General features: G+C 36.8%; 1 protein-coding gene across 4 annotated transcripts in view; it reads left to right on the top strand.

Annotated features, from left to right (window-relative positions):
- Positions 1–15375, top strand: part of ATP11A (ATPase phospholipid transporting 11A) — a 115990-nt gene extending 100615 nt beyond the window's left edge. The window contains exons 25-31 of one of the 4 annotated variants that reach the window (XM_033051887.2): positions 421–556; positions 1114–1137; positions 6163–6228; positions 6496–6599; positions 8337–8502; positions 9915–10003; positions 15059–15145. In XM_033051887.2, coding sequence (XP_032907778.1) covers positions 421–556; positions 1114–1137; positions 6163–6228; positions 6496–6599; positions 8337–8502; positions 9915–9992 — 574 coding nt within the window. In that variant the 3' untranslated portion in view covers positions 9993–10003; positions 15059–15145. Of the gene's footprint in view, positions 1–420; positions 557–1113; positions 1138–6162; positions 6229–6495; positions 6600–8336; positions 8503–9914; positions 10004–15058 lie in introns of all 4 variants that reach the window. The other 3 variants (XM_033051885.2, XM_033051888.2, XM_033051886.2) reach the window with 3 other exon arrangements.
- Positions 15376–25612: the final 10237 nt, after the last annotated feature.

Here is a 25612-nt window from a genome sequence, read left to right as displayed (position 1 = left end):
CCACATAAAATTAATGTTTTATTTTGTTGCAATAGTCTGTATATAAGTATCCTAGGGGAAATAAAGCAAAGTCTCCAGAGACCTCTAGTGTTGCCGTTTAATTCTGCAGTGGATCATGACGTGCACAGCAAGCACTGGAAAAGAGATACCTTCTGTAAAAAGATTGAACAGTAAACAGGTACAGCACAGGGAGTTTGCCATTGTTGAAATAAGCAGAGTTACAGGGAGCAGTAAAAAGGGTTTAATACGAATTAAATAAAAATAAATGATGAGGACATTTTGAGGAAGGAGTTAGATTTGAAGTGGTAGACAGTTGTAATGTGGAAATGTGGTGGTTTTCAAGAAACAATATGAATGAACTAATTTATCTTGGATTTTCAAACCTGCTGATAATGAATACATGTTTCTTGTTTCACACAGAGATGTTGCCAAGAATGCTTTGCTGCGCTGGCGTGCATTTATTTATTGGACATTCCTAGGATTGTTTGATGCTGTGGTATTTTTCTTTGGTGCCTATTTATTGTTAGACAACACAGTTGTGACCAGCAATGGACAGGTTAGTGTTGGAGTTCATCAGTCAGTGGTAATTTTTTAGAATGCTAATTGTGAAATAAACATAGTTTTAATAGTTTTCTTCAATATTTCCTGCGAGATGATAACTTTTTTATGAGTTACAGTGAGATAGATGGGTTATCTGTAACAAAATCTGAACTATGCAATGAAACATACTGTGTGTTGGTAAGCAGAGACGTAGGATTGGATCCTAAGTAGGAGAAATTTGTAACATGAATTCCACATATTACTTCTGAATTTATAAAGAAACTTTTCAGTTTCATACTTAACATGCATCTGATGAATATCTGCTTAACATATCATAAGACTCTTGGTAGTTACGAATAATCATAAAAGATCCTAAATATAATGAACTTTTTAATAGTTTAATTATTTTTGACATATAGCAGCTTAAAATAATCTATCTCTACTTGCTTTGCAGTCACATGAATGCAAATTTTATGAACTTTTGCATTTTATTTATTTTATCCATTGATATTTTGGTCGATTTTATTTGTGTGCTTTTTTCTTTTTGCTACTTGCTTCTCTTCCTATCCTCAGCTAATGACAACCAGCACTCACATGGTAAGACTATTGTGGATTTGTCATGATATCCATTTCATCTTTCACTGTTCTTAAATTAAACTGTAAAGAGCGGTAAAATATTGTTTAAGCCAACAGTTAGAAATGTTCTTTATAGCTACTCTATAAGTACTTAAAATAAAAGGAACTTTATACAAAGTATATTGAGGTATATGAGATGTGGTAAAGAATCACAAACTTTATGAAAGCTTTTTGCTTCCTTGCATTTTATTATTCTGTTGTATGCTTTTCTGTAACCTGCATTTTGTTGCTGACTCTCTGCTATTGAAATTATTTTACAGATTATGTTATAATGTGCTTTAATAGCTTTAGAAAATGCCCTCAAAGTGAGAGAGAAAATAAACTCTACACAGTTTTGTTGCCTGTATGCAACATACACATTTGCTAGAAATGCGTTGTTCAGATACCACTAAAAACCACCTTTGTGACATCTGTCAAGGAAATGAACTTCTAGTGTGAGAGAAAACATTTGTTAAAAAGCATTTTTTCTAAGGACAGAATGAACTTCCACTAGACAGAACTGTAAACTGCACTATAGCTTTTCTGGTACCATTATGCTCTCTGTTAGGTGTTCAAAATTCTTCATCACCATAAACTTATGGTGCTGAAAATTAGAGTTATCATACCTGTACCAATTTCTTAAACAGTTTGTATTGCAAATATTCTGACTCGGCTCCTTTCTGAAATTCTAGTTGTCTTCCACTGCACACATTTATTCTAATTCTAAGGCTCTGAAACCAGATTAATGCCTAATTCTCAAATTTCAAATGTTGAAGTCTACAACTAGATATTCATGTTAACACTTGAAGGTAATGTATTGCTTGGGGACACATTTTGAGTCTTAAGTGTCTGTGTTAGAAAATTTGTCATTCTTTGCCTGTATTTAAATATAAAACTTGAGAGATATTGAGCTGCAATTTTAGATTTAAAGGCTTGAAAATTTCAAGTGTTCAGAAATAGTCAGACACACTTATGTGAGTTCATACACACATGAATGCTAATAGGTGTTGATAGTTATTCCCCAGTTTTTGAATTGTGCTTACATCTGGCAAATGTCAGTGAAGAATTTGAAGGTTTGAAAGATTTTCTACCTCAACAAAATGTTATTGATCAGGGAAAAGGTAGAAAGCAGTAAAGAACAAAAAAGAGCTGACAGTCACACTAATGCCATAAGTGATATGTAATGATACAAGTCAGTTTCCAGATCGTTAAAATGGGTACTGAAGCAAAAATTTTGATTTTTTTTCCCCACAAATGAACTAATCACTATTTTTGCAAAACTTGTAAAAAATGAGCAAAGTCAACATCTTTCCCATACAATAGTGCCTGTCAGACTAAAATAAACATACCATTAAGTTCCCCCAAAAATGATTCTCAGTGTTCTGAAATTAGTTCAAAACTATTTGTTTCCTGTAGTGTGATATTACTAGAATAATGGAAAAGTGTACTTCAAATCACTGAGATCTACTTCATAAATGCCTCCCTTGGTCATTTTCCGGTAAGCAAGACTAAGATGCCAAGGATTTATCTGCTGTCAATTGTTATTAATTTGTGATGCTGCTTTGTGTATATGATGTTCCACTGTGGATAGGACATCATGGTTGGTGCTGCAAAAATGTGCAGTTAGAAGCTAACTACAGAAGAAAGGCAAGAAGAAAGGGAGGCACTGTACAAGCATTGCAGATTGCAAATCATCCTAATTTACCCCTATAATAGAATGTATTTCCTGGGTGATTTTTTTAACATTTGATACAGAGTGCATTAAATGCAATTAAACTGGGTTGAGAGAGACTAAGTTAAAAGGAATAACAGAATGAGCAATACAAAACAGGAAGGAAGATAGGTGAGCAGAATGCTGAATTGAAACATGGAAGATCAACAAATACAGTCACAGAAGGAGGAAGGGAAGTCTTGGATAGGTTGGGAGCAGAACATAGAAAAATACTTCTTAATAAACTAGATGTTAATGAACAGACTTAAAAAAGAATGATTCATTACCTGAAGGCATGAGTAGTATCTTGAGACATTTAATGCTAAAATTTTAAGACATTGTGAATTTTCGTAACTCACACCTTCCCATATTGCTTTGCTTACCTTTCTCTGTGCCAAAGTAGCAGTTTCATGGATCTTGTCCCTGTGCTGGGACCTCACTTTCTGAGTCAATAAGATGGGTGGATAAGGGCTTTGGCTGCAGACCAATGCTTTCTCTCTAGCCTAACAAACACACAGGGTAAGGTTGTTTCAAATTCTTTATTTCATCTAGCAGCTTTTATTGCAAATACAGACAAATCTGTTCAGTGTGCAGAAACTTAGACTGACAGTAGGTTCTCTTAGAGATGCTACACATGACACAAGAATATTGTAAAATTTAACTGCAGGAAGAAAGTTGGAAGTTGCTGATCCAGATTTCTGTTCAGTGTTAATTGCACAGGTGTTCTTGGGCACAGAAAATAGAATGATGGCATGAGCCTAATTACATATCAAAGTTAAAGATCAAATACTGAAGGTTTTCTGAATTTTATCTAGTGTTCAATAGACTCAGTCACATAGTAAGTTTTAAAATAGTGAAATTATTACTGAGACTAATGAATCCTTTGGCCAGTCATTTGTTTATTTTAATTTTTTTTTCCATTTTCCCTAGTTGATTGTATTATCTTAGCCCAGCTTCCTTCTAATCTATGTCCTGTGACTGGCTGTGGTCTTCATTCAACATTTTTCACACAGCAGCATATTTGTGTGATCAACTTCCCACATGGATACCTTGTCATGTAATATTGGGTGAGCTCATACAGAAAAGTGTAGCTTTGAACATGATCCAGTTCAACTCACTGCTCTGTGCAGGGCTAATAAAAATCAGTTTACTGAAGGCTTTGTCTGGTCTTTTTCAGTATCTCTGAAGATGCAGATTCTATAACCTTCCAGGGCAATCTATTCCAATGTTTTTCTGTCTTCATGGTGGAAAAAATTCTCACAATACCTAAGCAGAATATTTCTTGTTGTCAAAGAGGGATTTGTTCCAGTTCTTCATCTTTGTAGTTCTTCAGACATTTGTGGGCAGCTGCTAGATTCTCAACCTTCCCTTCACCAGACTAAGCTCCTCCACCCCTCTTTGCAGAGAAGCTATACGCTGCTAAACACCTTAGTTGCTTGCAAGTGATCATTTTCTGTTTTTTTCACATCACTCATGAACTGAGGGACCCAAAACCAAACACAGTGTTCCAGGTTCAACCTCACTGTAGCTGAGTAGATGGGAATAATAACCTTTCTTCAGTGGCCATGTTCCTCCCAGTTGCTGTGCAGTTTACCTTATGTATAGAGAGGGCACAATATAGGCTTGTATTCAGCCTGGAGTCCATGTAAGCCCACTGTGGCTTCTTTTTCAGCAGGGCCGTTGCACAGCCAGTCACTACTCTGTCATAGGTGTAAATCTTTGCACTTCTCCTTACTTAATTCCAAACATGTCTGTTAGCCTGCTTCTCAAATCAGCAGAGGTCCCTCTGAATTGAAACTTTAGTCATTCATTCTTTCAGCTGTTCTTTATTTTTATACCACCTGGTAGTTTGCTCATGATGTTCTGTCATCATCCAGCTACTGACAGGGATATTCCCCAATTTCCAGCCAGTCACTGTTCCTAGTGTGGTTGACTGATTTCCAGAAGCAGTTAACCAGCAAGGACTTTTGAGTGCAGTGGTTTAACCAGTTTTCAACTGTAGTAGTAGTCCATTTAGCCAGCCCCTGCTTTGTTATTGTCCAAGTGTCAAATGCTTTGCTAAATTCAAAATATATTGCATCCACTGCTTTTCTTCCTTAAGAACAACTCAACCTGTTGGTCCCACACTGTTGCCTGCTCCTTTCCTTCCCAAGGTTTGCTGCTAAATGCAAGCAATGTGTTTTGTTTGTAAAGACTAATATCCAGAGTATTGAGTAATTCAGCATTTTCTTTGAAACTTTCCACTAGGTTGTCTTACCCCACTCCATCAGCAGACTTGCATTCTTCCTTTGAAGCGAGGATATCTGTAAATACCCTTTTTGTCCCCTCAACATCCCTCAGTAATCCTAGTTAGAACTGAGTTTTGTTTGTGATTCGTTCCTTTGCTTTTATGCTGTTTGCTACCTGCCTGCATTGTCATCTCTGTAATGCTCCCATTTTGTCTTTTTGTCCATGCAGTAACATCCTACTTTGCGAATTGGATCTTTTACTGGAATTCCATGTCTTCATGGTAGTTGCTCATTCCTGAAGTTATAACTGCAGGAGGGAGTTAATAAGATCTCAACAATTATCTTTGATTATTTGGATCTCTTGGACACTTCTCTTTCATGGGTGCAATATCTTGAATCAAACACAGTCTCTTCTAAAATACAGTGTCCTAACTGTTGCTTACTTTCCCAGTATTTCTCTGGATCCTGAACCTGGTTATCTGGTAGCTGCTGAAGTCCAAGCAATCCTCTGTGACAATATTCACCACTAGTTCTTCCCTGCATCAGCATTAATCATCATTTCTGTCCACTTGAAAAGCTGATGTGCTTTTATGTCATTATGCAAGTGGAGAGAAAATCAAATGCAAATTAAAAGTGTTTTATCTTAAAACATATGTGGACATTTTTGTGCTTGTATGGTTATAACCTTCTTATGCTTATCTGTATAACATGCTGTTGAACCTCTAAGAAATTGTTGGATGCCAAGGACATCCAATAGAGAAGGGAAATCAGAAAAAAGATGGCATCCAAGAAGATTGATGAAATGACTGCACTTCGTTTTTCAATCTCAATGAACTTCAGGTTCAGAGCATTGGTTGTGGTCTTTTTCTCTGTCTGAAATTTGAGGTGTGTATGCACAGAGCAAGAAACCAGAACACTTTGCACTGGATAGATCATGTAGGAATTCAGATTTTACTCAAATGTCAGTTCATCATACAAAGCAATACTAAACTTTAAGATGTTTACTGTGAACAACTCACAACATAGTGGGCAATATTGCCTATAACTGCTTTGGACCATTTTTTGTAGATGTTTGGAACTTGGACCTTTGGAACAGTGGTGTTTACTGTGCTTGTATTCACGGTTACATTTAAGGTAAGGTGTGCTGTATTTTATCCACTGAAGCTTTCTAAAAACTTGGTTTTTAATTGTTGCTTACTTTTATTGGTTTCTTTCTATCAACATGCATTGTCTTATTGCTTTAGATAGAGTTTGCTTTATAAACTTGAAAGATGTTTTTAACTAATTCTATGTAGAATTCTTCTCTATTTTCAAAGGGTGTAATTCTATTTTATCTCCTACTTGGAATTCTTGTTGCATCTAGATATAATAACATCATATAATATCTTTTTTTTTTTTCAGCTTGCACTAGATACACACTATTGGACGTGGATAAATCACTTTGTGATCTGGGGATCACTGGTATTCTACATTGTCTTTTCTCTGCTCTGGGGAGGAATTATTTGGTATGAGCCCTAATGTTAATTGCATTGCAAAAGTTGTTTCAGAATCATAAAGTTGTTATATTTCACCTTTTTGTCAGAGGATTAAATTTAGCCTTTATACAATGCAGAACTCTATTTTAAACGTATCATAATTGCTAACTGGAGAGTGCTCAGCTCTTCTGTCAATGAATGTCTGTTAAAATCTTAAAGAAGAATACAAGAAGAATATCAGACCCCAGACTACCCCTGGGTTTATCTCAGTAGTGTCAGTCAAAAGCAGCCCAAGGGTTTGTTCAAGGAGCTGATTTTGCCTTTCTGAGTCAAAATGTCACAGAGTAGGTCATGTCTATGCATTTGGTGACTACCCACCTACCTGCTGGGTTTGTCTGGGAAGCTAGCTGTAGCAGTAAAAGCTTAATATTGAAGTGATGTCCAAGAGTCCTGTGTTTGAGCTCATTGTTTTGCCTCCTTACTTAGCAAATGGAGTTACTGTAGGTGTCTGAACCTTCTTGTTCATGCTGGTAAGAAGCTTTGTAGGAGTTAATATAACTCTTGTGCATAGCCAATTTAAAATGTTGGGGGGTTTTGTTATTAAAAGTTCTGTGTACTTAAAACTGGAATTTTTGTAAAGGAAATCAGGTTGGAACAAGTTCAGTTCCTTTCTGCCTGACTGCCGTCAGGAGCTGGAAGTTCTGTTTCACGTTTGTAGAGTTCTCAGTTACAAGGCCATCCTTTTAACTACTGCTGGAGCCATTCTACTTTGTATACACAAGATTTTGAGGACCAGAGAAGGAGGGCACTAGCTATTGTTTGGTGATTAAGATGCAAGAGAAGGGATTTGTATTTGGCATGTCTTTTGCAAATAAGTGACCATCTCTTAAATCCTTGGATATTTAGCTGCGTCTTCTTTTTTCTAGTAAGATCAGATCTCAGTTTCTTCAGCATCATTTTGCAGAAGTGACATTTTCCCAGATAATGTTTTCCAACCAGCCTTGCTGTGTATTAGAGATGTGACCTGTGTGTATGTAAAAATGTATTTTAGTTTAGTTACTTTTTTAGTATGCAAGTACTACCAAATTTTGGAAACTCTCAGGAAACTGCCCTTCTGGTTTTACACTACAATGTTGCTGCAAACTGTCCCTTGATCTTGGCTCTCAGTGATTACGGAACTCTGGTTCCCAGTACCTGAAAGTGATGATCATGCATGGGATACAGGGAGATTAGGAAGCAAAGGTATTAATAGTGTGGTTAGATAAGTATGGGATGAATAAGATGGGGAGCGTAACATTAAAGTACTAGAGGTACTTACAGGAGCCTGAGAGGTATGAAAATAAGTGTGGTTAACGATCCCTAGTCTGAGGATACATGCAAAGGAGTGTGCCTTAGCAAAGACCAGGGGAAAGGTGGGTGGGACACTAAGAAAAAAGGTGGAAAATACCTGGGGTATTAGATAAGGGTGCATGGAAGAGCATAAACATCTTAAGAATGAATTTATCTTTGCAAGGGAGAGACACTATGCAGGGAGGGGACAGCGTGATATTTCCTGCAGTCTGGAAGACAAAAGGAAGATAGTTATCTCTAGACAGTGCATGGTTATCTCTCCCTTTGAGAAGACTGGGGTGGATGAACTCCCACAAACTGGGAAACTGAACCTGAAGTATTTCATCGCTGCCATAATTCTTCTTTTTAATACTGCCAGCCTTTATTTTGTGTATTGAAGTGTAATAACTATTTTCTCTTTTTTTTTTTTCCTCCCAGGCCTTTTCTCAATTATCAGAGGATGTATTACGTGTTCATGCAAATGCTGTCCAGTGGTCCTGCGTGGCTGGGTATAATTCTGCTCATAACTGTTAGCCTTCTTCCAGATGTTCTGAAGAAGGTCTTATGCAAGCAGTTGTGGCCTACAGCAACAGAAAGAATCCAGGTAAATAATATTTTTCATTGTGAAATTAGGGGTTTTTTTGTATTACAAGTTATCTAATCACCTGGGCCAAGGTCAGAGATAAGATTAGAACAGAGGTTCCCCATCTGTGGTGTCTGAGCAATGTGGTGAAAGATGCTGCCTGTTATTTACATGGTGGCATTAACCTGAATCCTGGGGCAACACTTGTGCCTCCATGCCAGCAACCACAGGGAAATCAGTTGATGAGGATGGTGGGAGACAGCTACATGGCTCAACAAGATTTTTGATTTGGGTAGATAAGAAGTGCAAGAGGATTGGGATCTCCATAAGGGTTGATAAGAGGCACTTACATATGATAACATACTGATGCCTGTTACAAAAACACATGTATTAAAACTTACTCATATCCTATTAATAATTTTTCCTCTTTTATATTTCAACTTACATTTTGCCTGTTCTAGTCCATTATTTGTGCATAAATGTGCCTTAAATGGGCCAGTGGGAAGAGGATTTTAAAATCTGTTCTCTCCTTTTATCTCATCAGCTCAAAAGGAAAAATGACTGGGTAAATACAGGCCAGCTCTTCTAAGGCTGTAGAGCAAGCCAGGTGTGCTGGGGACAGGAACAGAAGATGTTTTAACCCCAGTAAACTTTTATATATTATATATGTTAGAATATGAAGGACAGTAGAGGTGCTGAACTTTAAACTTAATGGTACTGCCTTTGCCATTTTCAGCCCATCAGCAGCCACCAGTAGGTTAAAAGAATGAGTTACCAACTATGGAAGGGATTAGGTTGCATTTTGATGTTTTATTGAGAAGGTACTTTGCATTAAGAGGAAATGAATAAAGGAACTTTGCTATCAAGGAAAAAAATATCCCTGCGGCAAATGTAAAAGCCTCTGCCACTGTTTTGTGTTCCTAGAATGTACGGGTGTAATAATGGCTCACTTCAGGAAAGAATAAAGAATAGCAGGGAAGCATTCCCAGGCAGATCAGTATTTAATGTTTTTGCATTTGGAGATCTTAGATGTCTCTTTGCCGTATGTACTACGTGTAGAAGGAGTTGACCTCAGTATAGATTCCAAATAGTTAGTTTAATAAGAGAGAGAATGAGCAAGGGTTAAGGTAAAGAAGCAAGCTGGTATATAGAAACCCTTAACAAGGGTTTTGTAGCATTTCTTACAGACATTATATATTAGTACTGGAAAATGAATCAAAAGTAAAGCAGACTTGGGGCTCAACACTGGCAATATTAATTTTTTAATATTTGGTCAAAGATCTGTGACTTTTAACCAGTTCTATCACTTGTGTTTCTTCTTTCCTCTTTTTGTTTCTTCTGTCTTCCAATCCGCTTTGTCTAAATAACTGCTACCTTGCTTTAAACATAAATGATGTGCTCGGTTGCTTCCTACAATCTTCTGGGGAAATCAGAGTAAACATCAGTGCCTTTCTGTTGAGCAGTCCACCATCTTTATGCTTTCTCAGACTTCAAGCAGTCTAAGTTTCTAATGGAGCAAAAGGTGACTTTTTTTCTGCCTTTCTGCATGCTTGGCGACTTCATTCAAAGGACTTTATAAAGTTTATCATCAGAAGTTATTTACCATACTCATTATCTCCATTTGTGATTCATGTCAATTATATTTTGAGGAATACTTTTTAGTATAGTTTTTTTCCTTCTGTGTATTTCAAAGATTGTATGAATTGTTGTCACAGTCCATCACTGTCACTATCAATTTTTGTCACTACTCTTGCTGCATTTTACAGAATGTTTCTTCCTCGGGAATCTATGATTCTTATATCCCCATTTTAATCATTGGTCTGTCTAGAGATGAATGCATATTGGGTTTCCATTGTACCTGAATAAGTAGGACAGTGGTCACACAAACAGGTGACAATTCTGATTAGGCTGATGAATCATACTGAAAATGTGGTACTGGAAACCATTTAAGCAGTCTTTGGAATATATTAATATATCTTCTTTGCTACTAGAAAATGCAACTTTTTTTCTTTTTCAAGCATGCATTGTGCAACTGAGCTTTCCTTATGTTCCCTTTTATGAAATTCTGTGCTCTTTCTAGAAAGAAAAAAACTCAAGATCTGAAATTTTATGACATTATTTAATACAAGAGTAGAAGAAATGCTAGTAAATCTTGTTTCTCCTACAGTCTGCAAGAAAGCTGTTTTTTATTTCATATTCAGAGACTGTTGGTTTCCACTGCAGATTTTATCTTTCTTTCTTTCTTTCTTAAATGGTTAAGATAAAAAGATTTATTTCCTCCTTCTTTCCCCCTCAGAAATATACAGTCAGTAAAATTTACTGCAATTATGTAAATCAGAGGGAAAATACTTTTTTTTCACTATCAATAATTCTGACTAAAATTGTCTCTTAAGTGCCGTAGGATTGGTTTGAACTGAACTTACAAATAATTATTTTTAAATGTACTGCATTCCTGAAAGAGATATTGCTTTGTTTATAACTAAAGGGCTTTGCGAACATTTGAGAAGATTAACAAAGGACTGGTGAACATTTCCCAGGTTACTAAATTAGTTCTCAGGCAATAAGAATGCATAAAGCCTTTGAAGCAGTTATTATACTTCTAAGTTTTTCAATTATATGAGAGTCACTCCAGTGAGTGGTGAGCGAATGTTTCCCATTGTTAACATTTGGATGTTTTTAAACCACGTATAGCTCTGGGGTTTTTTCAGAGAGCTTTTCCATTATATATATACACATACAGACATATATGTGTATACACATACATATATCTACATACAAGTATATGTATATATATGTGCATGTATATTGATATATATATGTATACATATGAACTGCTGTCTTTCTTGGGCTAAAACATTTCTTCTGCAAAAGCTTTGGAGGAATCTGTTGCCTTTTGGTAATTTTGGTCAAAATCTGCTTTTTTCTTATGTATGTAGTGTCTGCAACTCTGGCTCAATGACACAAATTGAATTTTGTGCTTTAACTGGTGACTGTGCATCTGTGAGGTTTCTTTCAGCTTTTACTTTTAAAAAGCAATAGGTTATTTGTTTTAATATATCCAATTGACATTGATTATATTTTCTTTCTTTTTTATTCTTCTTTCGTTAGCAGCAGGATTTTAGCTGCTCTGTTAGGGAAAATATAAATTCAATTTAAATTATCCTATTTCCATTTTTGTAATTTTCACTTTGACAGTGTTTCAGCAATTCCAGGTATTTGGTAGCTGAAATACCGGGTGTTCAGTTTCTGAGCTGTAAATGACTTCTGTACTTTCATCCCTTTTTAAGAAATATTTTTCCTTTTTCTCTTTGTTTTTTACTGATGATTTTTTACTTTGCTTTCACTCAGTCACAAGCTTGGGCCATCAACCATGTTATGAGATCTTTACCCTTTGCTGCACCTGAGGAAACCCAAAGTGGTCCTTTTGCCTGGGAAGCTTCTCTGGGGATTTGTCATTCTTCTGTTCCTCAATGGGCTTAGCTGCTGTTGAACAACTGCACTGGGTGCTCAGAAAAGTGTTCACCAGCAAACTGCTGCCTCTGTTACATGTCAAGCTCCTCCTCTGTGGAAACAAAGCAATGGATCTTGCTGTTGCAATATTTGAATGCTGCGGAAGAAGTTTCCTTGGCAACTCCCCCACCCTCTCTGCCCATAGTGTAGTGACAAAGCTGTAAATCAGCCTTCATTAGCACCGCCCCATCACCTCCGAGTGGGGCATTCCCTTCAGCGTGCCTGCTGTTCTGGGGAGTAGTGAAGCGGGGTGTCCACTCCTTAGTGTAGGATCAATTTGGCTGTGTGGTATCACAGGCACCTCTCCCATTCAGTGCAGGTTATTGTTAGAGGGGCAGGGCACAGAGCCCACAGTATTTAGTCAGTTTAGTGATTTTGAGAGACATTTTTTAACAGAGTTTGAAATGGGATTAAAAACACCCTCAAATGATTAATCTCAGGATCCAGAAATAGAAACCCTGTTTTACCTGGATGACCTTTCCTTTTTAAATCTATCAGAAAATCATCACTTTTTCAGGACTTTGCTATAACCGTTACCAAATGGTAATTCATTCACATTTCTTGTATTCAGCAAGAGTCTCACTGTTTTTCCTCATCCTTGCAGAAGAGTATGAGACATAAAACAGCCCAAAATGCACTGGCGAACTGCGATGGGCCACTTCTTGAAGGAAATCCTTCACCTTCCGAGCCATAATTAGATCAAAGCTAGGTAACAGTACTGTACGTGTTGCCAATTTGGATTAATTTCTATTGGTGCTATTTACCAATCAACTGTTTCCTCCAGAGTTTTTGATGTACTTTGTTAGTATTGATACAAAATCATTATGTTTTACTTGGAGAGCCTTGTTTTTGCAAGAGATGTTCCATGCCACAGGTAAGATATTTTTGTCTCAGAAACTTAATCATGTAAAGAAAACCAATAAATGGATATCCCCATATTCATGTCCTATAAATACATTGTATTACCCATAGGTGTTGTGTGACATGTCTTCTGTATGATCTGCAGTCATTATTGCAGTGTGTACTTGCATTACACCACAGTGTAGAATACATAAAGTCAGAGGTAATGCTTAGCCACCGGCAGTTTATCCATCCTCTTTAATGTTCTTGAATACGTATATAGACCAAATGCAGATGGTAACATGTGAAGATAATCACAGCAAGTCACTTGTGAATAGGACCTTGGATCAGAAGACTGGGGCTGTGTGTCTGACAGTGCCTGCCACAGTGATGTGTTCTGTACAGACCAGGGCATTGCTGTGTCACTACCTCAGATCAGAAGAGAAGTGTCATAGTTTAGCTGTATATCTGAGACAGCAGCATGAGTGGGGAGCTAAATTCCCCAAACATAAGGCCAGCAGGATGAAGTTCTCTGCTTTACGTCATCTCCTTGCTACGCCACTAATTGCACCTTCAAGTAAGAAGGTACACTCCATACTCTAATGATTCCCACCTGGATGCCATGACTGTTTCAGTCCCTTCATGCTCTCCTGACCCCAAAAGCAGCACATGAGGAACTAAGTGAAGGTGCAAAGTTAGCAGTATGTGAAAAGGACAAATGTCATGTGCGCTGTGTGCTGTAGGACTTGGAAATAGCTGAAGATAGCTGAAGTAGCTGATTTGCTTTTAATGACTGTTACACGAGGAGTAGTAGAAAATGCCAAATTCCTTGACTAGGTTCAGGCTTGGTAAAAGGCTCTCATCTTGGAGCCATGTGTAGAGAAAAGAATTTTACTTTTAGAATTATCTATGGTAACTAAAATGCTTCATTTTTGAGCTGAAAGAATAAGAAAATTACTTACCAAACAGAAGGACTGCTCCTTCCCTCTTACATTTCCAAAGTAAATCTGCTAATCTGTTACCTGATTTTTTTGTAATAATATTGCTATTTGGTCTATATGTGTTTAAAAGAACCCAGGTCTCACTGTGGTGAAGAGTTCAGGATAGTTTTGTGACCTTTCCAAGAGTGTCATTTTAAGAGAGCTTTCAGATTGCTTTAGGTTATGCAATAATATTATTTCAAGTTTGTGATTGGCATTAAAGTGTCATGTTACAATGCAGCCAAAGTTCCGTAAGATACATCATTAATATTTACTTTGTGATTTTGTTCTTTTGCTCCTATGTTCTGATTAACAGGGAAGAAGGGGATGGTTAAGAATAGAGGATTAACTGATTTATATAGCATTCATGGAGAGATTGATGAATAGCATTGCTTTGAACCATGTTTATAATGCATTTATGTTAGATACCATCACAAAACCTCCATACCTCTATACCTGGAAATTATATGTGCATTTAGTGAAAAGAATTTTGTAAACTCATTGGGGAAAAGGTTGTGCTAGTTTTATTTCAGTTTGTGCACATGTCCAGGCTCTTGTCATGCAACTGTGGTGTTCTGTAGTCCTGAGCATTTCCTGAGCAGAAGTGCTGATTCTGTCAGAGTGTGATTATGTGAGAAAGATAATTTTTAATGGGCTATTAGACCAAGATAGTATTGAGATGTACAGTATAAATTGCCTGTATAGATGTTACACACAACCTAAGAAAGTCTAAAATTCAATACTGCTTTGAAGTACAAAGCAAGTGCATTAAACTCTGGAACTTTCATCTCTTAGTACAAACTGACTGTAAAGAATTTCCTCTCTTTGGAAGTACAGGGCAAAGTACTTGAATCTGTCCTGTCTTAAAATTCCACATAACAGTTTCAAGGATAAACAGATGCACCAGAAGAAATTCCAAAAGGAAACATAACCTTCGTTTAAAACACTTCCATTTGAAGGCAGGCCTCTTCATCTCTTCTCTGAAGAGCCCATTATCAGGTTTAGAAGTTAAGTGCAAAGTCATACCTGGTTCTGTAGGTCTTAATATAAAATTAATCATGTTGAAACTGATTGATTGCAAAGCAACATGAGGGATTATACTTTCACATGAAACAAACAGCCAGAGTAGTGATCTAGGGAAAGGTGTTGTTATACCAAGTGGTCCTATGAGAGAAAACAATTATATACTTTTAGTTCCAAGATTGTCTATTTACTGTGTATTTGTTTCTGTTTTTCCCCTTTAACAGAATGCATCGAGGCACTGTCAGGAGCACATCTCGGAATTCACACCTCTTGCCTGTCTGAAAAGTCCAAGATACAGGAGCAGTAACTGCAGCAATTCCCCAGCAAGAAGGTCTAATTCTCATTCTAAAAAAGTGATGTTTACGCAGTGGAGAGGCATTGATTATTCAGTACTTCCATCTGTCTTTGGCTATTCAAATAAGCATGGCCGTTCCAGTGCAGGCTACCATTACGGTGGGTCAGGTTTGGAAACGTCCATGTGACAGAGCACCAAGTCAAGCCTTTAAAAACTGTGGTTTTGTTTATTTATTTTTTCAGGATACAGACATGTCACAGAAACATATTAAACTATATGTGGCTTTTGCTGTCTGAAGTAGTGCTGAGACAAACAGGATCACGAGCTAGAAGTGTGAACCCTTCCAGGCCAATAGGCCTCTTTTTATGTTTTGAACTACTGGAGCAATGAACAATCCGCACAGTCTGGTACTGTGAGACTGGTAGCACTAAAAATTCTCTTCATCCTGTGTCAAGACTTCTGTGTATTTACTACTTCTGTCATCTTTAGTGATTTTCTTTGTTACTTGAAGTGCATAGTTTCAGTCAGTCACCTACATTTTGAGATCAACAGTTTTAATTTTCAGCCAGGAGCAATTGTCTCAGTTAATTCAAATGAAATTCTCCTAAAGCATATTTATCAAACGCCGTTTCTGATTTTCCTCTGTCCTTTTTTTCTTTCTTTGCTCTTTCTGTAGAACAAACTGGTGTTTCCTCTGTGCAAATCTGCTTTCAAGAAACACTCTCTAATGTTCACTTCCTTGTAAGTGGCCAAATCAGGGCTATGTATGGTTTTGGTTAGTTTTCCCCTGTAGAAAGATAGGCAAAATAATCCTTGTGTAGAGTATGCACACACAATATGAAGTCAAGTTGGCTGTTAAATAGGTAAATATCACCAATATTGGTATCTACTTATAAACTGAATGTAAGCATTTTGCCTTTGAATTTGTCAAAGGTGCACATTACCTGGTGTTCTCACTTCCTGTCCCTATGATTGTAAAATACATATGGCAGAAAATATTATATATTAAGCTTTTTTTAACACAGATTTTTCTCTTAAAAGAAGAAAAGATGTTTTTCTGGATGAGTATCTTTTACTATCTTGATTCATCCTCTTAATTTTGATTTTTTTCTATGCATGTATGGTTAGATACTGGCTAATGGGCTTGATAGATGTATTACAAAGCACACAACTGTTAGCTTTTGAAAGCAAACCACGAGGTGGCAGTTGAACCACAGTTGGGATACAGAAACTAGTTTGACTGTTTGAATTCCGTTAAGAATGACAGCCAACTTGCACTTCTGTTTGCTCTGCTACATTTATGTTACCTTGCAGTAATTCAACTATTAGCTGCATCCTTGTGTTGTTTCTTTAGTCCAGTGTTTTATTTTGGGGTGCAAAAATATCTGAAGGAGTAATTCAATTTCAGGTTGGTGGTTACAACTGGTTAATAGCCATTCTCATTCAGTGCCTCTGTGAGGATATTACCTAAAAATTTATTTCCCTGTGAAAACAAAATATTTGGAATCAAACCTACAGCATTTATTGGCAGACCTGGCCAAGACATTGTTAGTTTTCTTTCATGTGGGATAGGGTGGCAGAGAAAAATTATTTCTCTTTTTGTGTTTTAACAAGAGAAAACAGAGGCAAAATAACGTACTACTTTGCTTTTTCATAAAAGAAAAATCAACTTACTAGGAAATGTTCCTCACAGTATTCTGAGTAGTTTTCGTGTTAAACAGTGATTTATTATTAAAATGCCCTGGGTCAAGCAGAGATTGTAAAGTGAGTTATGAAATCTTCAGTATACCAAAGATAATAGAATTTTACAGCACCACAGATAAAGGGTTTTTATCATTTAACATATAGCACTTTTAAGTTTCAAAGAATGTCCTTATAGCAGTAGCATTTTGAAATACATACTCATGTGTGGGTGTGTGTAAATATACTTGCCATTGCAGACGTGAATGTTGGTCAGTTAGAACCGTCCCCTACATAAAACACTGGTGTATATATTTTTAAGAAGTTAATATGGGTATACATTTTATACCAGTAGCAGTGACAAATTTCTTGTGTGTAGTTAACAAATTATTTGTAATGTATTTTTTAGAAATCTTAAAATTGCCTTTGCACTGAAATATTTTTCATACTGTAGCTATTTATAAATCTGTTTTACGCATACATTTGTTAACACACCATTTCTATTTTTTTTAAGTATATGTTTTGAAGGCTTTTTTTATAACTATAAGTTCTGGCCACTTAAATTTAGCTTAGAGTGGAGTTGTGGCTGAATGTCAAAATTGTTATGAATGTCAAATTAGAAATGCAGGTCTGTTGTTCTACGAGTTTCACCCAAGTTATTGATGTTTTGTTGGGGTTTGTGGTAGCAGTGCTATATTACAGCTGCTCATTTTTTTTTACTCTAAAAAGCCTCCTGCTTTTTTACTTTGTGAGTTCTATCTTTTAGCCTTAAATAAGGAAATTTTTGCTTTATGTTTTTGAAAATGCTGCATTCTTGCTCTGCCTACTAACAAAGCAATTAATTGCAAACTTCATGTAGCCCTGCACCTAGATATTGTTGACAACATTGTTCAGGCTGAAACACCTGTATACAAGTTTGAGAAATTTTAGTTAAATGTTATTTTTTGGAGGAGAAGAATGATTGAATGTAAGTGGAAGTTTCTGCTTTGATTTAGCAATACTTTTACCTTTAAAAAGTTGGTGCTGTTTGTTTGTTAAAATAGACTGTTTAATGAAATTAACATAAAACATCAACTTGGCTTCACTTGATGTGTTTTTGCTTCAGTCCCTGTTACTATTGCCCACCTAGTCCACCGCAGCAGGTGTTAACTTGGGAGTTTTACTGCAAAAGATAAAAAGATTAAAAATTTGATCAAAATGCATTAGCATGTTTGATTATGGGTGGGACACTGAAAGGAGACAGATTTTTATGTATGAAGAAAAAAAAAAGAAAGTGGAAAAGTCTAAAAATCTATGTAACCTTCTAACTTGCCTCGTTTAAATTGTTGCAGCTTTAACAGCATAATATCTCCATAACTGCTTCTATAAATGTCTTGAAACTGGTAAGCGCTAACCAAATGTCTGTGAAGACTTAGGAAGTATTTCAAGCTTTTTGGCCACAGAAGCTCATATATTCCTGCAGTGGCTTGTGGCAAAAGATCTTTTTTGTTTTACCATGTACAATAATTGTTTGTTCAGCCACTTAATGTAAAAGCTTACAGTTTACTTTCTTGCTTGCATTAGCCTGTTTGTCTTGACCCAACTGGCTTGCAAAAATAAGAGGAAAAAATAGCTTAATTAAGGAACTGCACTACTTTTCTTTTGGAAGCCAGTGGGATCCTTGTGCTCATGTTACTGTCTCTGTTAAAAAAGCTTTAATGGAAATTTGTGGAAGTATTGCAAAAGTGAAAACCTACATGATTCTACTTTGCAGAATAATCAAAAAATCAGTTTATATGGCTTTAATTTTTTTACCTTATGAAAATTCACAGGATTTCAATCTGCATTGTCTTGGACATAAATTCTGTGCTAATACACTGCATTTTAGAGGTTCTTTCATGATCTAATGTAAAGTAGAATCTGTGAAAGTTGCTGTATGGGGCTGGGGATAGTATCTGTGCTTTAAACATAAAAGATGTCTGTAGTCATCAGCACCAAATACTGACACTTATTTTTAATTGAACAATTTTAGGTGCATTTATTTGAAAATAAATCAGCCTTCAAATCTAATGTTCAGATTATCCTATACTACTTCATTTATTTGATTTGAAGAGTCAGTGTGTGAATACATTAATGTAAAGTTTCTTTTCAGTACTATTTTTAACTTTTATTTCTGTAGACAACCAAATATACCTTGTTTATATTCAGCCACATTTTGGATCCTTATGTAGAATATATAAGCAGGAGATACAAATCTGCTTGCAATAAATATAAACATTCAAGACCGGTTTAAGTTTGCTCACAAGTAATTACAGTAATTCTAGTATGAATATGAGATGGTTTCATATTAGTCTGTAATAAAATGTAACTATATAAAGAAAACAGAATGAGTGTTTGATTTGGTTATTGAGTATGTTTGTAGTCACGCTCATTTCTCATACTGGAGTGGGTCCAGCAGAGCACCACAAAAATGATTAAGGGGACTTGGAGCATCTCTTTTACAAGAGATGCAGGAGCTGGGCCAGTTTAGTCTAGAGAAGACTAGAAGAAGACTGAGAGGGCATCTTATCAATACATATGAATATCTCAAAGGGGATGTCAAGAGGATGGTGCCAGGCTCTTTCAGCAGTGCCCACTGACAAGGAGCAGTGGCATTAGACTAAAACACAAGAAGTTTCACCTCAACATGAGGAAGAATTTTTTTATGCTGAGAGTGGCAGAGCACTGAACACAGTGCCCAGCAGGCTTGTGGAGTTTCCCTCTCAGGAGACATTTAAAACCCACCTCATCACATTGCCGTGTCACCTGCTGTAGGTGACTCTGCCTTGGTAGAAGGGTTGCATTGGGTGATCTCCAGAGGTCCCTTCCAACCCTACCAGTTTTGTAATTTTGTGATTTTCAGAGTGTATGTAGCCAGCTAAAAAAGCAAGCTAATATAAAGAAATTCATAGAAGGCTGGAACATGAGCTGGGGGATGAGGGGCTGTTCCAAAACTAATAGAAATTGGTACTAGTCCAGGAGAGCTTTGTTCCTCCTTCACAGATTAAGTTCTAAGGTTCTTTCCAAAGTAAACTCATAATCTACAAATGAGAAGGTCTGCTACATTGCCTTACAGTTCTGCTGTGTGAGGTACCCAGAGCTATTTCTCTCTTCTTTTGCAATGTTGTCAATCTAAAGAAGCTAAAGTAAAAAACAATGTGCTCATAGATTCTTACAGAAGAGGCGGAGTGCACAGAGAGACCAGCATTTTATTTCATTTGGTGATACAATTTTACAAAACTTCCCTGCAGTTTCAAAACCATTACAGCTCCAAAGTACATTGGCTCTACCAGGATGAAGGTATCCCAGCCTCCAAAAAGCAGTTCAGGGTATCAAGTTTAGTCCCTCCTTCTGCTGCTCTGAGGATATGTAGAATGCTTAGGCCTTTGCTTCTATATTGATTTTGCACTTCCCATAATAAAGGTTTCAGAGGAATGGGTTTGTATTTGTATGAATTTTTTATCTAAACAATACAAGAATGTTGCACCCATCTCCCTTTTGTACATCAAGAAATTTTGTGTTTCTACTGAATGAACTTTTAGAGAATGTAGTTTGAAGGGGCTATGTAAATAAGGAAGATGCTTTTCCCTTTATTAATGCAAAGAAGAAAAATAAAACATAAATTCCAATTAGATAGGATATTACATTGAAACTGTTTTGGAAAAAATGATGTGATGATGTATCTGGATTTCAGGAAGAACACAGTACCCATACACATATGTTACCAGACAGTTCATTTAGCACATAAAAATACATTTACTTATTTAAAGGAAAAAAAGGATAGAAAATAATTTAAGTGATGAGCAGTATTCTCAATTAAATACCATGTGTTTTCCATTATCTTTTAAGTTATGCTCTTTTAGTAAGCTACATTATAGAATTGCTTGAAAACTGTTTTTTATATTCTACAGTAAGGCTCCTCAGTATTTTCTGCAATATATGCATCGCTGCTCTACAAAATCTTACCTGAAGGTTATCTTGATATGAAGCGAGGTAGGCTGGAGACAGACTGAAGTTCCATGGTTTTGTTTTTCAAATATTCCGATTTCATTCAGGTGATACTCTACAGGAATTTAGAAGCATTATTTGACTATTCTATTAAAGCTTTGTTGTTGTGTGTTTCCACTGCACATACAGGTGTATTAATTTTCATTTTATTCAAATGCTAAAGCAAAACCCATACCCTTTTGAAAGCTTCATTTACACTAGGAAGTGATAAGACAGGGATAAAAACCAAATATACCCATTAACTTCCTTCATTATACAGATCAGTTTATCAGGTCCCTGATGTCCCCATCTAGGTTTAAAAGGTTTTTTAAAAGAAAAGTGCACTCTGTGATCTTTCTTTTTTAACTGGCAAGTCTGCAGTAAATTAATAATGTTGAGTCTTAATCATTTAAGTGTTGGTTTTCCATTTAAAGATGACAAACAGCATTCTGTTTTAAACCATCAAAAGTCTTGCTGTTTTCCATTATTCATTTCAGTTAAGAAATCTCATGGTTCTTTATGCTTTTAAAAATACATAGGATGCAGTGTCCTGCTAGGTTCAGAAGCTTCCTGTTTCAGGGAGAACTGTTGAGTCTCTCCTTATTTAATGTGGGTAAAATAGATCTGTTTTTCTTCCTAACAAGGTAAGGAATGTAAATATTTATTTCAAAAGCACATCAACAACTTACTGTGAGATTTCAGACATCTTTTGTAAAGGTACTTCATGCTGAAATGTTCGCCAAATTTGAAAGCTCAGAATCTTGGCGTCTAATAAACACTGGAGTATAGAAGAGAAGGAAAACAAATCCTGGTTCAAGGATCAAGCTATCAAGTGGTATGCTGACTTATATTTCAGAAAATACTTCCAAGCAAGTAAGAAGAGCATTTTTTCTAGGAAGTACTGAACAGGTTGTTTCTAGGATGAACAAAATTGCATAGCTACAGAAAGTTGTCAGTATTAATCAGGTTGAAATCAAATTGTTTATTCCCAGCTATGAAGAGGTAGTGTGTATAATTTTATTCTGACTAAGTTATAGCCCAGAAAGAAATATTTCTCCTCCTCAGTGGTTTCAGGCACAGGATCACAAAGCTTAAATGCAGTGATAGAGCTCAATAACAGTTGGGATTCACTTGGCTTTTAAGTGACTCTTAGAAAGTCCAAATTATGTATTAGTTTAGCACAAAAGTCATGTTTGTCCATCATTGTGCTGAAAGGAACTGGTCCAGATGGAAAAAAACTGAAGATCCTTCCACTGTAGATTGTACTGGAACATGAGTCAGGCCCTTCTGTCTTACCAAATACGGCCCACAGCAGATGATTGGAATCCACCTGTCTTGAATTGTCCACCTGGAATTTAACTAGGGTTTCAAATGTTATTGCTTGCTGAACTCTTGTACTCTTTTTCTCCCTATAGGTTGAAGATAGTATACATATATTTAATTTCCCCTTACTTGCCTCTTACCTGACATGCTGGGGTACCTCCCTTTCCCCTAGAAGTCTGTGTAACATACCATGATTAATTCGGAAAGGAAAAAAACCCATTCCTTTTATGATTGGGCAAACATAGTTCCATGCATTTTAACGAGAGAGATCTCTCTTTTTCATGCTCTCTCAGAGGAATATTCAGCAGGCAAACCAGCAACATGGTCACCACCATAATTGTTACTTCCTTGATTGCTTTTACACAAAAAGTACTTGATCATGTGCGTGTAAACACCACAAACTCTGTGTGTCCCCATCTCATGTGGGAGATAATCACTCATATTCATCCTGCTTTTCCCAGGCTTCTTTCTCGGCAAATTAACTCTTAAAGTAAGCTCACCCACCCTTTTCTTTACTGAAATTGGACATGTTTGGGAAATTAACCTTCTCCCTATGGAGTCAATTCGTGCAAATTGTTAAAAAAGGATACGTAGTCTCATGAGACTTACTAAATTTATTTTTCCTTATAAAAAATTGTGATTTGAAGGTATTGGGGAAAAGAGGAATTTTTAACCCACTTTCTTTATTGCAAATACCCATGTCCTGCAATTTTTTCTTTACAAGATAAAAGGTCTGTTTTCATACATACCCAAAGATTTTAAGCTAACATAGAAAGGGAATGGCTATTTAAATTCTAACACCACTGCCACCAAGGAAATTCTTACCCATATCCAAAAGATAAATTTCACTCTGATTTCCTTCTGATCTGGTTGTGCATGAATCATGATTATATCCTTCAATCAACTTTGGGAAATATGCCATTACCCTGAGTCCATGAATGTTTCCATATCCTATCTGAATAATGCACTCAACTTGAGCGTCTTACATATCCAGATGTATATATGTCAGTTCATGAGGACCATCTGTCAACACTTTATTTCCAAATATGTATGAACACTGAAATACAGAAAGTTGAGATAAATCTTAATTTCACTGGCAACTAATCTCGTTCAAGAAGGCTTCACCCTGACTCATTGCTTAAGAGCTGTTGCTAGAAGCTGCTTTTCTTTTCCATAAGGTTAATTGCCAACCACACTATTAACTTTTTAACTGTTTCAGTCCGTGAAGATTTACATTTGACAGAGATGCACACTTACCAATCCTGATATATGTAATTTTATATCCAGGTATTGAGCCAAGACACTAAGTTTGAAATTCTACTGATTTAGGGAAAAAAGTGGATATTGTGCAAAAAGCCCAGGCTACTGTTGCCAGGCACTGTAAATCCCACAGTACTCTTGTCACTGATGTGTTTTCTTGTCTCTGTGTGGACACTACGTGTGTTACATGAAACTAAGTCAGCTTGGGAGCTAGGAAGGTTAATTAGAGTGGCATAAAAATAAATTTCACTGATCCACAGTAGAGTTCAGGAATCTTCTCATGTGGATTGACCTGTAAATCTGATGAACGTCCATTTGAACATTTGCCTGCACCCCACCTTTTACATTACTGTTCACAGACATTTCATCTTACTGCCAAGTCACACCACTCTTCTAATAGTGTTCATGGGTCGCAAATCCATTTATTCTGTACTACCACATCAGATGTACTCAAAACTAACATGCTCTACTGACATTTTTAAACAAAGTCCATGCATTTTGTTCAATCCCAAACAATTTCTTTCCTTTACTATGAGTCTTCATTGTTTCATTTCAGGTGCACAGCCCAAAATTCTGATCTAGATTGTATTTCCCACAGAACAAGACACCAGCACCTATGACTTTGAAATCCCTGCTTCACATCCTGCAGACCAAACCGCACCATGTGTCTAGTCCCAGGAAGTTTTCCAGTCTCCTCTCCCTCTCTGCCTCTTCTCTGCACAAGCAGAATTAAGTGGGAGTTGAGTATTTGGACAACTCAACCTCAAAATATGATCCAAGAAACCAAATGTGAGGTTCAGGTTGAGGCACTGACAGCAGTTTGTGTTGAATGCAGGTGTCTAAGCTCCCATTACAGCCAGCAGATTTCCTGCTGGGTGAAATAAAAATGAATAGTACTGGCAACAAATTTTGAATCATGACATTCAACTCAGGTTCTTTAGCACATATTGTATTTGCTTGTGTGTGTTTGTGTTTACTGTCTAGCTTACTGAATATAAGCATCGTGGACTCCATTAAATATTTAAATTTTTTTTAAGCTCTTGGGGAAGCTAAGGAAAAAGTAACCAGGAGGGAGAGAAAATATAGATGCCAAAGATTGTTCTGCATCATGAGAAAGAAAAAACCCATTCAATATTCTTGGTGCCTTCTGTTACTATGACAACAAAGACAGGGAGACACAAAATTTGGAATGTGAATAGCAAAGGTAGAATTTGGGGCTCTTGCACAAGCCATTAGTGGGATAGATGTACAGCTTCACCCTCCCACATGGATTTTGTTGCTTGTGGCCAAGTCCCCAGTACACATTCTAGGACTAATTTATTTAGCTGACAAGGTCTGAACCTTGCAGCCTGAAGCTGTGGAGTTTTGTAGGACAGAAGCATCTTCAGATTCCCAAATCTCTAGCCAGGGAATCTCTCCTTCCATTTAGACACCCAGGGCTACAGGCAGATCTTCCAGTCCTCACAATACCTTTAACAGCTGTGGAATCACTAACAAGAGACCTCGTCTGACTTTTACCCTGAAAGGAAGGAAGGGAGGAGAGGAAAGAGGATCATGTGCTCCACATGTCAGATGTGTTTTACAGGCACCAGGAGTGGTGGAAGAGTCTGATTCTGTGCCAAACACCCATGTAAACAATAGGACGGATTTTCCACAGCCACTTCCAGAATGAATATTTGCTAAATCAAAATATGGGGAGATGCCCTGTAGATTTCCCTATAGCTGCAGGAAACCACCTCCTGTCTTGTGACAGGCATTTAAGATTGCATTGCTCTTCTAGGCCCTTTCTGGAAGCTCTGCTCCGCAGGGTAGCTATGGCACATCAGCTGCACAAACTCTACTTATTTTTTTGCTGCTAGTGCTGTCCACAGTGTTGGTTCAATTAGAATGGAAAAGCACAGAAAAAAACCCTTTCCAGATTTCCTAAGATCAGAAGTTTTTTGATCCGCCTTTATAAAGCCATGCAACTGAGAAGCTTTCTCCACATTAGCTATAGTTTCCCTTGGTCCCCACTCTTGTTGCTATGGGTTTCCTAGTATCTTCCAATAGGAAGGTCCTACCAAAGGACTCTCCTTTCATTACCTGATTCCGTGGAGATAATGTCTGTCATGGTTTATTCACTCTTTATACATCTTACAAGACTGGAGCGTATCTCCACTTTTTTTCCAGTGACTGGTTCAGAATTATGGCAATAAATGGTAGATTTACAAAGGAT

This window comes from Catharus ustulatus, chromosome 2 (assembly GCF_009819885.2).
Source record: "Catharus ustulatus isolate bCatUst1 chromosome 2, bCatUst1.pri.v2, whole genome shotgun sequence".
Lineage (NCBI taxonomy): Eukaryota > Metazoa > Chordata > Aves > Passeriformes > Turdidae > Catharus > Catharus ustulatus.
Note: the sequence above shows the minus strand (reverse complement) of the source record. Positions and strands in the feature narration are given on the sequence as shown.